Source organism: Herpailurus yagouaroundi, unplaced genomic scaffold (genome assembly GCF_014898765.1).
Source record: "Herpailurus yagouaroundi ecotype Mexico unplaced genomic scaffold, PumYag 188, whole genome shotgun sequence".
Lineage (NCBI taxonomy): Eukaryota > Metazoa > Chordata > Mammalia > Carnivora > Felidae > Herpailurus > Herpailurus yagouaroundi.
In genome coordinates, this window is record NW_024412419.1 from 23,748,198 (window position 1) to 23,760,916 (window position 12,719).

Sequence of the window (12,719 nt, forward strand, 5' to 3'; positions counted from 1 at the left end):
GTCGCCGGGGGCGGGGGCGGCGCGGCCCACCTTCGGAGAGGTGGGTTTCTCCTCTCCGCTCCTCGCGGGCTGTGTAACTTTGGGATGAGGAGCGGCGCGGTGCCTGGGTTGCGGGCCCCCTGTCCGCCTCCGCAGCCGCGGCCGCCCGGGCGCCCTGGGAGTGTCACCCGCACGCAGATGTGCTGCGTGCGGTGCGCCGCCTTTGGTGTTTTTCTGCAGCGGGCCTCTTCACATCTCCCGTGCCTCCCCTTGCTTAATAAATTGTTAAGAAACCTTTTGCCGGTGGGAATGCAAAGCTAAACCAAATGGCTTTGCTTCCAGCCTTTGGCTATCCTGAGATTCCTTAATTCGAAATAATAGGAAATTGGGAAGGGAAGTTGGGGTGGAGGGTTGGGGGCACTTGCTCTGAGCCCTGCCCTAACAGAGAGTTGGTTTAGACCTCATCCTTGTAGATTAGATTGATGGGTTTATAATGTCAGCTTTCTTTTAGATGTCAGGTTGTTCATTCATCCCGAGACTAAAGAGGCAGTTTGGATTTAAACTCTGAGACAGTGTTTTGATATATATCAGAGGATGATATTCTCAAGGGATAGTAACTTGCTCTATGTTCCCAGCTAGACTGTGGTTCACACTGTAGCAATTTCATAGTATAAATCGGTGCCTGTGAAATATTTCAATATAGAAACACCCTCCTCCTTAGAAACATCCTGCAAATACTTCATTTTCAGATTGACGTTTGTCATTTATGAACCTTCTGCACAATTTGAAGTAAGTCGTGTAAATGGCAGAAGATCAGGCGATGTGGGACACGGAGCGACTATGGACCGAAAGCAGAGAATTGAAAATGGCAGAAATCTAGCCTTCTACATCTTTATTATGCAAAAGCATCCTGGTTCTATCTTATTTTGCTAACAATATGCGTTTTTAAAAAATGCTTTCATTTGGTAATGGACCACCTGGGCTGTAAGATTAGATCTTGAAATATGAGTATTTTTACTTGTTTGATAGAAGATTTAACAAATGGTATATTATTTGTAGTACTTACTTCAGACATTTCAGATTCACCAGATACAGTTTTCACTAGCAGGGTCTTTTAAAAAAAGTGATATTTATATGGTGTCTTTTTATTGTTCTTAACTCCAGTTTTGAAACATGTACTAGTGGGCTTTTTGTTAATCAACTCTTTCTCCCTGTTTAAACCTACAAATATCTGGTTACTTTCAGGCTTACTGTTCCCTGGTTCCTTATGTATAATTAACCGTGCTGCTATTGGCTTGCTTAGTTTTGTTAGCCTTTGTTTATTGTTGATTCTTATTATTTTCGCATCTGGAATTTGAGCAGCACTGTTTTCCTTCAGTGGTGTTCTATAGAACTTTCTGCAACGAGGGAAGTGTTTCTGCACTAAGCATGGTGTCTGCTACCCACATGTGGCTTTTGAGTACGTCTGTGGGGCTAGAGCAATGGAGGAACTGAAATTTTAGTTTAATGTAAATAGCCACGTGTGGCTAGTAGCTACCTGGTTGGACACTGCAACTTTAAATTTTTAGTCCTTCAGGAAGCTTCCACTGACCCTCTTGAACACAGCATTTATTACAACTGTACAGTAATTTCAACTTTCTTATAGGAATCTACTAGACTCTAACCTATGTGGGGACGAGGGCATGCCTATTTTCTTTCTCTTTGTATGCCCAGCCTAGGACTTAGAAACACTCAGTAAATGCTTGTTGAGTGACTAATGAACTTCTGGAGGGCAGGTGTCTTTTATATTCTTTCTAGGGCTGAGAGGCAACTAAGTATCGAATACTGTAAATACCTGTTTAGTGATTGAATAGATTTATATATGTAACAAATAAATGGATAGCTGGAGATACTACATTAAATTTTTTTGGTTATTATCTTTTATTGAAGCATAATTAACATACAGTGTTATATTAGTTTCAGGTGTACAATATAATGACTCATCAATCTATATATTACTCAGTGCTCATCATGATAAGAATACTCTTACTATTCTTTATCATTTTCACTCACCACCTATCCACCTCCCTTCTAGCAGCCACTGGTTTGTTCTCTGTATTTAAGAGTCTGTTTTTTCTTTGTTCCTTTGTTTTGTTTCGTAAATTCCACATGAGTGAAATCATATGGTATTTGTCTTTCTCTGTCTGACGTATTTCACTTAGCATTATAACCTCTAGGCCCATCCATATTGTTGCAAATGACAAGTTCTCATTCTTTTTTGTGGGTGAGTAATATTCTACCCCCAGTCTTCTTTATTCATTCATCTATGGGTGGATGCTTGGGTTGCTTCCATACCTTCACTATTGTATATAGTGCTGCAGTAAATGTAGGGTGCATACATCTTTTGAATTAGTGTTTTTATTTTCTTTGAGTAAAAACCTAGTAGTGGAATCACTGGATCACTTAGTAATTCTATTTTTAATTTTTAATTAATTTTTAAAGTGTTTATTTTTGAGAGAGAGCGCTCAAGTAGGGGAAGGACGGGGGGGGGGGGAAGGATCTGAAGCAGGCTCTGTGCTGACAGCAGCGAACCTGATGTGGGGTTCGAACTCACGAACTGTGACATCGTGACCTGAGCCGAAGTCAGACCCTGAACTGACTGAGCCACCCAGGCACCCCTCTATTTTTTACTTTTTTTTTTTTAATTAAAAATTTTTTTTAAATATTTATTTTTGAGAGAGACAGAGACAGAGTGCAAGCAGGGGAGAGCAGAGAGAGAAGGAGACAGAATCCGAAGCAGGCTCCAAGCTCTGAGCTGTCAGCACAGAGCCCAATGCGGGGCTTAAACTCATGAACCATGAGATTATGACCTGAGCCGAAGCTGGATGCTTAGCCACCCAGGCACCCCATTTTTAATTTTTAAAGGAACCTTGGAGATATGATTTAAATGCTTATTTTGGTTATGGTAATTTTTTGGGAATCTAATGGAAATAAAGGCTCCTGGCAAAATATAGTATTTAAATGAATGAAAGGGCCTCGTGATTCTAACTCATGTGGACACAGCTTAGATCTCCTGTTAGTTGAGTAGTTCAAAGATGCTGCCCTTGAACCATATTCCAGATAAAGCTGAGGGAGTCTCTTGACCATAATGAGGTTCCTTAGTGAGGTCTACTAGCCTTGAACCGCTTTGAAAAAGTTAGTGGCCATCTCTTCTCACCACCATTCTGTGTTAGGGAATAGACCAGGAATCCTTGAAAAATCACAAGATATTTGAGCCATGTTACCAGTTGCATTTTCTCAGAGCTGTTTTGGGGTGATGGTGTAGGATGGGATTCCTATATAAATCAGAGTTTGGGGAATTTGATTCTAGTTTGACCAAGTTTGAGTGAGATCCCAGGTGTCTTAGATCTTCAGACCCAAAAATTGCTTTTCAGAAGGATTCTAAAACTTTTAGAGGTGTGCAGTTTTCTTAAGTGGGACTAGAGATAGACTGTTGAGTTTTCGTGAAGGAAAGGAAATGGGACTAAGGAAAAATGCAATGAAGACACAAAATACAAAGAATGTTCAGGACGTTGGTTAGGTAATATTGTAGCTTCTCCGGGCTTGAAGTATCTAGTATATGAAATGACAGTGTTTATTCCACCTTGTTGAGTGAATCATCTTTCCACACTGCATCTAAATGAAATATGTGTAAGACACTAATCTAGCTCCTGTGATAGTTGTGCAAGATAGAGTTCTGTGAGGATCTCAGCAGTCTACAAGGAAATGAAAGTTGCTCTGAGGATCACTTTCAAAAAATTTTTTTTGGATGGGAAGCTCTACCCTATAAAAGGGAGGTTTTTATTTTTTAATTTTTATTTTATTTTATTTTATTTTATTTTATTTTATTTTATTTTATTTTATTTTATTTTATTTTAATATGAAATTTATTGTCAAATTGGTTTCCATACAACACCCGGTGCTCATCCCAGCAGGTGCCCTCCTCAATGCCCATCACCCACCCTCCCTTCCCTCCCATCCCCCATCAACCCTCAGTTTATTCTCAGTTTTTAAGAGTCTCTTATGGTTTGGCTCCCTCCCTCTGACTTTTTTTTCCCCTTCCCCTCCCCCATGGTCTTCTGTAAGTTTCTCGGGATCCACATACGAGTGAAAACATATGGTATCTGTCTTTCTCTGTATGACTTATTTCACTTAGCATAACACTCTCCAATTCATCCACGTTGCTACAAAAGGCCGTATTCCATTCTTTTTCATTGCCAAGTGGTATTCCATTATATATATAAACCACAATTTCTTTATCCATTCATCAGTTGATGGACATTTAGGCTCTTTCCATAATTTGGCTATTGTTGAAAGTGCTGCTATAAACATTGGGGTGCAAGTGCCCCTATGCATCATCACTCCTATATCCCTTGGGTAAATGCCTAGTAGTGCTACTGCTGGGTCATAGGGTAGGTCTATTTTTAATTTTTTGAGGAACCTCCACACTGTTTTCCAGAGCGGCTGCACCAGTTTGCATTCCCACCAGCAGTGCAAGAGGGTGCCCGTTTCTCCACATCCTCTCCAGCATCTATAGTCTCCTGATTTGTTCATTTTAGCCACTCTGACTGGCGTGAGGTGATAGCTCAGTGTGGTTTTGATTTGTATTTCTAAAAGGGAGGTTTTTAAAGGTGGCTTCCTCTTAACCAACTCAGAAGGATAGCCACTTAATCACTTGGCTGAAGAATTAGGAGTATAAAAACATGAGTGAGTTCTAAAGTGTGGTTGTAGTCAGATGAATCTTCCTAAAACATGGTTTGAATCAGAACTCTCTCCTTTTAAGAAATCAGGAGTTTCCCAGTGCTTATGGAATAAAGTGGTTTGGTCTTTGATCAGGTGTATGAAATACTCCCAAGTAGAGTCCTAAAAAAACATTACAGCCTTACCTCAAACAATGTACCTAAATGTGCCCTTGTTCCAGCCTACTTCGTTTAACATGCTCTTCTTTTAAATTTCTGCTGACTGATCTTTCAAGACCCGTCTTGGGAGATGCTTTCTTCATGCACTGTTTCTGATTGTCAGGAGTGCCCAATGTAGATGTTCCTTGTACTTATGTCACAGAACATACCCCATTCTATTTCATCATCTATAGTTACTAGTGCTATTTTATTCACCCTAGTAGATGGTAAGCTAGCTAATAAGCCTGGACTATCTTACTCACTTTCGTATTTTCCAAAACATCCAGAATAGTGTGGTGCCTTGTATGTGGTGATTCCTTAATAGTTATTAAGCCTTGTTTATGTCCCTTGATTTCAAAGGAAGCTTCATACTGTGCATAGACTATTTTGCTCAGATTTACTGCCAAAAGTAGCAGCCAACAAGTAGAAATCCTGTTACTTTCATCACTGAGAAGCTATAGCATTGAAGGAGGACTGTCTTTGGGGATGTGTGTTACTTTTTGGAATTGAAGTGTTTGAGGAAGATCACCTCGCTGTGTGGCACCAATTCCTTGTTATTTCCCCATTAATGTGGTAGGGTTACTATCATAATCATTCAATGTATTGGGTGGCAACTAACTTTAGCATCTAAGAAAACATGAATACCTTTAACATAGTAACAGTGTATTAGGTTATTTAATAAAGAATATCCATGTCCACATAAGCATGTGCCTTATGACAAAAAAAAAAGTCACCTTACTCGTTACTAGTTCCTGACAGTCTTCAGAAAACATGAATCATTGGAAAGGAACCAGTTAGCCCAGAGAGGTGACTGTTTCTTTGGATCAGGGTGGTGATGGTGGAGTAAAGATGGTTAATATAGGATTGGTTAAGTATAGAACACACACTGAATAATTTCTAGCATGGTGTTATCTGCTAGGGTAAGCTGCCAGTTAATTATCTTTATTCTTTCTACTGAAATGGCCTAGAATCATTTTTATTTAGTTTTGTAGTATGGTCTTTGCTTATATTTAACACTGATGAAGAGATTTATAATATTTCACACTTTACAGACTTGATGCAAAAGAAACTGGATGCTTTTTACCTTTATATATAGTTCAGTTGTACCAACATTTGCTCTGCTATGCCATTTCTATCTGAGCTAGGGTGCAGCAGTCCACTGCAGGGCAAACATCCTAAGTTCTCATGTTTTCTGGGAAAAAGAGGCAATATCAGTGATGTGGTTTAAAAGGCATGGCCTTCCATTTTCTGCATGGATGGACTAAATGGATGTTGTATGTTGGGGAGAAGTAAACAATGCTGGGAGCTCTTAGACCCATATTTGTACAAGTTATGTGATTGATTTCCAGTGAAGCTTTCTAGGATGTCAGAAAAGAACGAGAACACTCTAAACTAGATCATTTTCATGTGATGAGCACATGGCATGAACTGTTAGAAGATAGATAATGTAACCTGTGTCAGATCCTATGATAGAGGTACATCTACAAGGGATATTATATCCCTTTATTACTCTAAGTAAAGAGAATATCACCCACTTGGGTTAACTCAGCATTTAAAAACCTTTTCACCTAGGGGTGCCTGGGTGGCTCAGTCAGTTGAGTGTTTGACTTAAAAATTTTTTTTTTAATGTTTATTTATTTTTGAGAGAGAGAGAGAGACAGAGCACGAGCAGGAGAGGGGCAGAAAGAGAGGGAGACCCAGAATCCAAAGCAGGCTCCAGCTCTGAGGTGGTCAACACAGAGCCTGATGTGGGACTCGAACCCACCCACGGACCACAGGATCATGACCTGAGCTGAAGCTGGACACTTAACCGACTGAGCCACCCAGGTGCCCCAAGGTTATGACTCCTGATTTCAACTCAGGTCGTAATCCCAGGGTCATGGGATTGAGCCCTTCATTGGGCTCTGTGCCAAGTATGGAGCCTGCTTGGGATTCTCTCTCTCTCCCTTTCTCTCTCCCTCCCTCTGCCCCTCCCCCACTTGCTCATGCGCACACTCATTCTCTCTAAAATAAAAAAAATTAAAAAGCAAAAACAATATTTATAAAAAAGGTTTTCATGTGTTTTGGGGGAAATACTTAGCTTTTTATTTCTCCTGAGCTTTGTCTAAAAAGATTGCATGTCTGTAAGAGACAGTGTGAAACAACATATATTCTTTAATAGCAGTTTGCTAAAAGGAAGTTTTTCCCCCTTCCTCTCTCAAAAAGATTCTTGAAGGTTGAAGTTAAAAAATGTCAGTAGATTGGGGGTCCTGGCTGGCTCAGTCAGAGGAGAATGCAACTCTTGATCTCCGGGTTGTAAGTTCAAGTCCCATGTTGGGTGTAGAGATTACTAAAATCTTTAAAAAAAGGTCAGTAGATTATATATTAAAAGAAAATAGGCTTTTTGTGATTCAAGGCAATCATTCTAAGTTGCATACAAATACAATAGATAGGCTTTTTTCTCTCTCTCATTAAAGGTGGCTTTCTAGAAGATGACCATAGAGGACCTTCCAGATTTTCCAGTAGAAGGAAATTCTTTGATTGGAAGATACCCATTTTTATTTCCAGGTTCTGATACACCAGTTGTCTTTTCCATTTCTGCAGCACCAATGCCTTCGGACTGTGGTATGTTAAGTAGCCGTATGTGTTTTCTGTAGACTGGAGACTTGACTTCTATCTTATGCCCTTTTTGCATTCATAATTCTTCCTAAAGCCATTTGCTGTGGTTTTCATAAAATTGCTAGTTTTCCTTTTTCAAAAATACAATTGCCTTTTTCTGCCTCTTAAGCTAAATGCTTTATTTCTGCTGTCTGCATTTTTATTATGTAAAAATGTTCATTTTAAGCACCATGATGGATTTAGAGGATCTTATTTTAGAATGCAGTGGTGCTTAGACATCTAGCATTCTTTTGCTATTGATGTATTTATTTTGGTTAAATATACTGACTTGCTTAAAAAGCCATGTATTAAGAAAACAAAATACTGTGAGCTAGCCATCTCTAAGGGCCCTGTTGTCTCTGAAATGCTAGGATCTAATTTACCAAATAATCACTGCTGAAATGATCCAAATTTGGGTGACAGTGTAATAAGTTATGTGTTTCAGTACATAAGCAAGCCGAGTTTGGCCTGTCCCAGGTGTCTTCCATTGTAATTATAAGGTATACACAAAGACAGTAAAACTTAAAAAAAAAAAAAAAAGCCATATGCCTAGGCAGGGAGAGTGAGACCTTTCCCTGGAATGTGGAATGGGTTGGCTCATATTTAAATCAGCTCACTTAAATATCCTTTGTAAAATGTAAATTTATAACTATTCTAGTTTTTACTTATTTAGGCTTATTTCCCTAGACCTGTATTTTATCAGATACTGATAAAATAATAAAAGAAAACAAGGAGATAAATTTGATAGATTTGTTACATTTCTAATTTAGTTAGGATTTTTCAAGTAAAGTATTGGGTCATCATTTCAAATCGTCTTTGGAGGTAAAGATCATGCAGGTTTTATTTTTTATTTTTTTTTGTTTAGAAATGCAATTTTTAAGTATTAGTAGGTATAAAATTATTAGATTGGGAATTTATCTAACTTAGTAATATCGATTTTAATAACTGCTCATCTCCAAGTTCAGATTTTGCCTTGTAATCACCAAAAGTATTATGTAAAACCTGAGCCTATATCCTGGGAGGTATGTGCAGCTTTTACAAAACATGGACTGGGCTTATCTTCAGGTATAACAAAATCAGTAATGCAGGAAAAACCTTAACTAAAGCACTTTGTACCTTGCTTATGGCGCTTACTTCGTTCTATCCCAAGTCATAATTGTGTGATCTCTTTACCCAGACCATAGCTCTTTGGGATGGGGTAGCAATCAAGCTTTGTTTTGGTTTGTCTTAGGGCTAATATAACCATTTGTTGCTCAGTCAGTGTTTGTTGAATAAATACACTGAATGTAAGGTGATAATGGATATTGACCCTTATGTATAACTGAAATTAAATATTGCTTATATGCTTAGAATTATACATTCTTAGAATCTGAATGGACCTGTAGGTCAGCTTTTCCCTACTCACTTCTTAGGATAGAAATTCTATTTTCAAGATCTCTAATAAATAACCACTCAGTCACTTGGATATCTTCAAGAGTGGGAAACTAATGAAATAGTCCATTTCATGGTTAAAAAGTTTTAGGTGTGATAAAATTGTTTTTGTATTTACACTCAAAATATGTCTCCTGGAAACTTTGGCCAACTGATACTGGTTTTTGCTGTGTGGAACACACTTCTTTATATGATAGCCTTCAAATATTTAGAGATAATTTGAATATTTTTACCTAGCTTGTACTTCCGTAGGCTACAAGTTTCTGGTTCCTTCATCATTCCCTCAGTGGCAGGATTTCTAGACCCTTTTCATTCTAATTGTTTCCTTCTTAGTACACTGTTGTCAGTGTCCCCTTTAAAAGTGGCACCCTGAATTGTATTTATTAAGTATTTTTTGAGGGCCTGTTATGTGCTAGGTACTGTCCTAGGTGCTGAGGATAACACAGTGACCAAGACAGACATTCTAGTGGGAAAAGATAGTAAAATAATAAACAAAATATAAATATCCCAGTCAGTTTTGTGGAGGAAAAAAACAGGGTGCTGTGATAGAGGATTAGTGGAGCATCTATTATAGATGGGGTAGTCATCTGGAGTCAGAGGAAGCTGGTCACAAGAAGATCTTGGAGAGAAGTGTTACGAGCCAAAGAATAGGAAGTTAAAGGCACAGAGTTGGGGGAAAAGCCTTTGGTATATCCTAAGAATTAATGGAAGGCCATCGTGGCTAAGAAGCAAAGTGATTGAGGGGCAGAATGACAGGAGAGGAAGTTGGAGAGGAAGGCAAATCTTGCAGGATTATTTAAGCCTTGGCAAGGGATTTGTATTTTATGCTAAGTGTAATGAAAGTGAGCCATTGAATGTGAGGCTGAGAATGAGATTAAAACAAGAAACAAAGAAAGACCACCCTGCACAAACCAGAGCTTAGATGTATAGTTCAGTGTTGATTCTCAAGGTGGTTACTCTGTGAGACAATATAAAGACTTTTGATTGCTTTGAATACCTTCAGAGCTAGTTTACACAGAGCACATATCACGTGTGTCATAAACTGCACAATGCAGTGTTATTACTTTTGTTTAAACAGTGAATTGCCTCTTAAATGGACTTAAGTAATAACAAATCTTACTTGCCCATGTAGTTACCATTTTTTCCAGTGTTCTTTATTGTGCAGGTCTAGATTTCCAGTCAACACCATTTTCCTTCTGCCTGAAGGGCTTCCTTTAACATTTCATGTAGTACAGGTCTGCTGGTGAGGAATGCTTGCAGCTTTTAGATGTCTAAGGACATACTTATATTACCTTCTCTTTTGAAAAATGTTTGCTGAGTATACAGTTCTAGGTTGATAGTTTTTTTTCTTTTGGTGCTTAAAGATGTTGGTCCATTGTCATTTTACTTGCATTGTTTCTGATAGGAAATCTGCTTTCATTTTTGTTTCTCTGAATGTAATGCGTCTTCCCTGCCCCGCCCCCCCGTTGCTTTTAAGATGTTCTCCTTATCATTGATTTTTGAGTAATTTTTCCATTATGTGTCTTGGTGTAATTTTTTTTTTTTTAATGTTCTTGTGCTTGGGGTCTGTTGAGCTTCTTAGACCCGTTGGTTTCACTTTTCATCAAGTTTAGGTAATCATTCCTTCAAATATTTTTCCTGCCTCTGAACCCTTTCAGACACTCCAGTTACGTGAATATCAGACTACTTGAAGTTGTCCCACAGCTCACTGATGTTTTTTTCATGTTTTAAAAATTCTGTTTCATTTTAGTTTCTGTTGCTATGTCTTCAAGTTCATTAATCTCTTTTTCTGCAGTGTCTGATCAGCTGATGATCTTACCCAGTGTAGTTTTCATCTCAGATGTTGCTTTCATCCCTAAAGTTTGATTTATGTCTTTTTCATATCATTCATGTCTCTACTTAACTTTTTGAACATTTGGAATACAGTTATAATGACTGGTTTAATATTCTTTTCTGTTAATTATAATTTTTTTTAATGTTTATTTTAGAGAGAGAGCATATGAGAGTGGGGGAGGGGCAGAGAGAGAGGAAGACAGAGTACCTGAAGTGGGCTCTGTGTTGACAGCAGACGATCTGATGCAGAGCTCGAACTCACTAACCATGAGATTGTGACCTGAACTGAAGTTGGATGCTTAACTGACTGAGCCACCCAGGTGCCCCACTGTTAATTATAATTTTTGTGCCAACTCTAGGTCTGTTTTTTTTTTAATTTATTTATTTTTTACTTTTTTTATTAAAAAAAGTTTTTTTTTAGTGTTTATTTATTTTGAAGGAGAGAGAGACAGAGCATGAGTCGGTGAGGGGCAGAGAAAGAGAGGGAGGCACAGAATCTGAAGCAGGCTCTAGGCTCTGAGCTGTCAGCACAGTGTCAGACATGGGGCTCAAACTCACGAGCTGTGAGATCATGACCTGAGCTGAAGTCAGGTGCTTAACTGACTGAACCATCCAGGTGCCCCTAAAAATTTTTTTTTAAGGTTTATTTATTTTTGAGAGAGAGAGAAACAGTGCAAGCAGGGGAGGGGCAGAGAGAGAGGGAGACACAGAATCCAAAGCAGACTCCAGGCTGTGAGCTGTCAGCACAGAGCCTGATGCAGGACTCGAACTCATGAACTGTGAGATCATGACCTGAACCAAAGTTGGACACTTAACTGACTGAGCCACCCAGGCGCCCCCTCTAGGTCTTTTTCAGTTGGTTATCCCTGATTATGGGTCCTGTTTTCTCCTTTCTTTGCATGCCCAGCAATCTTTGATTGAATGACAGTCATTGTGAATTTACCTGTTCAGTGCTGTGTTTTTTCTATTCCTATAAATATTCTTGAAGTTTGTTCTGGGATGCAGTTAAGTTACTTGGAAATAGTTTGGCCATTTCAGGTCTGGTTTTTTGATTTGTTAGGTACTTCTGGAGCAGTGCTAATCTCAGGCTAATTATTTCTCACTATTCAGTACTCTACCCAGTGCCCTGTGAATTTTTTCCCTAGTCTTTTTGGTAGAAATAGGCACTATTTTAGGCCTTTTATAAGCACTGGGCTCTGATCCTTTTAATCCTTTTAGATGGTTCTTTCTCTTACTTTGGGTTTTACTTGTAAATGTATGTTCAGTACTCAAGAGGACCCTCCATAAGTCTTTGAGGTTCTCTCTCCTCTGATACTCTTCCCTGTGAGCTCTAGCTTCCTTGATTTCCTTGGGTTCTCACATAGGGAGTCTTCTGGGCTTCTCTTGGTTTCCCTCTCTCTGCACTGTAGTGCAGAAACCTGGGACAATCGTAGGACTCACCTTATTTATACCTGTCTCTTAGGAGTCACTGTCTTTCATTGCCTTGATGTCCAGTGCCCTTGAAAACTGCATTTTATCTATTTCCTTTGTTTTTTTTTGTTGTTTCAGATGGCAGGGTAAATCTGGTCCCCATTACTCCATGTTGACATGAAGTGGGTAAACGGGACACCTCTACCTTTCTTTAGGTTAAAGCTTTTTTTTTTTTTTTTTTTTTTTTTTTTTTCTGTATGGGCTCAAACTTTGGATTTAGTTTACATTTGTTACTATGCAGTGTAGCATAGAGGTTAAGATCACAAAACAGTCTGGCTTTAATCCTGACTCAACCACTTACCAGTTGTGTATTCTTAGGCAAATTACTTATTTTTAACTGCCCCTTCTTTGTTCTACTTCCCCTTTGATAAAATGAGAACAATAATAGTGCCTACCTCATATGGTCATTATGAGGATTAAATTAGGTAATATTTATAAAGTGCATAGAACAGT

At 38.7% G+C, this 12,719-nt stretch overlaps 1 protein-coding gene across 2 annotated transcripts in view; it reads left to right on the forward strand.

The window, feature by feature from the left end:
* The window catches only part of CLIP4 (CAP-Gly domain containing linker protein family member 4), an 86,310-nt gene that overhangs the window by 14,343 nt on the left and 59,248 nt on the right, over nt 1-12,719 (forward strand). Inside the window, exons 1-2 of one of the 2 annotated variants that reach the window (XM_040496413.1) lie at nt 692-768; nt 7,352-7,499. In XM_040496413.1, the coding sequence (XP_040352347.1) occupies nt 7,367-7,499 (133 nt within the window). In that variant the 5' untranslated portion in view covers nt 692-768; nt 7,352-7,366. Of the gene's footprint in view, nt 1-691; nt 769-7,351; nt 7,500-12,719 lie in introns of those variants that run through there. The other variant, XM_040496412.1, reaches the window with a different exon arrangement.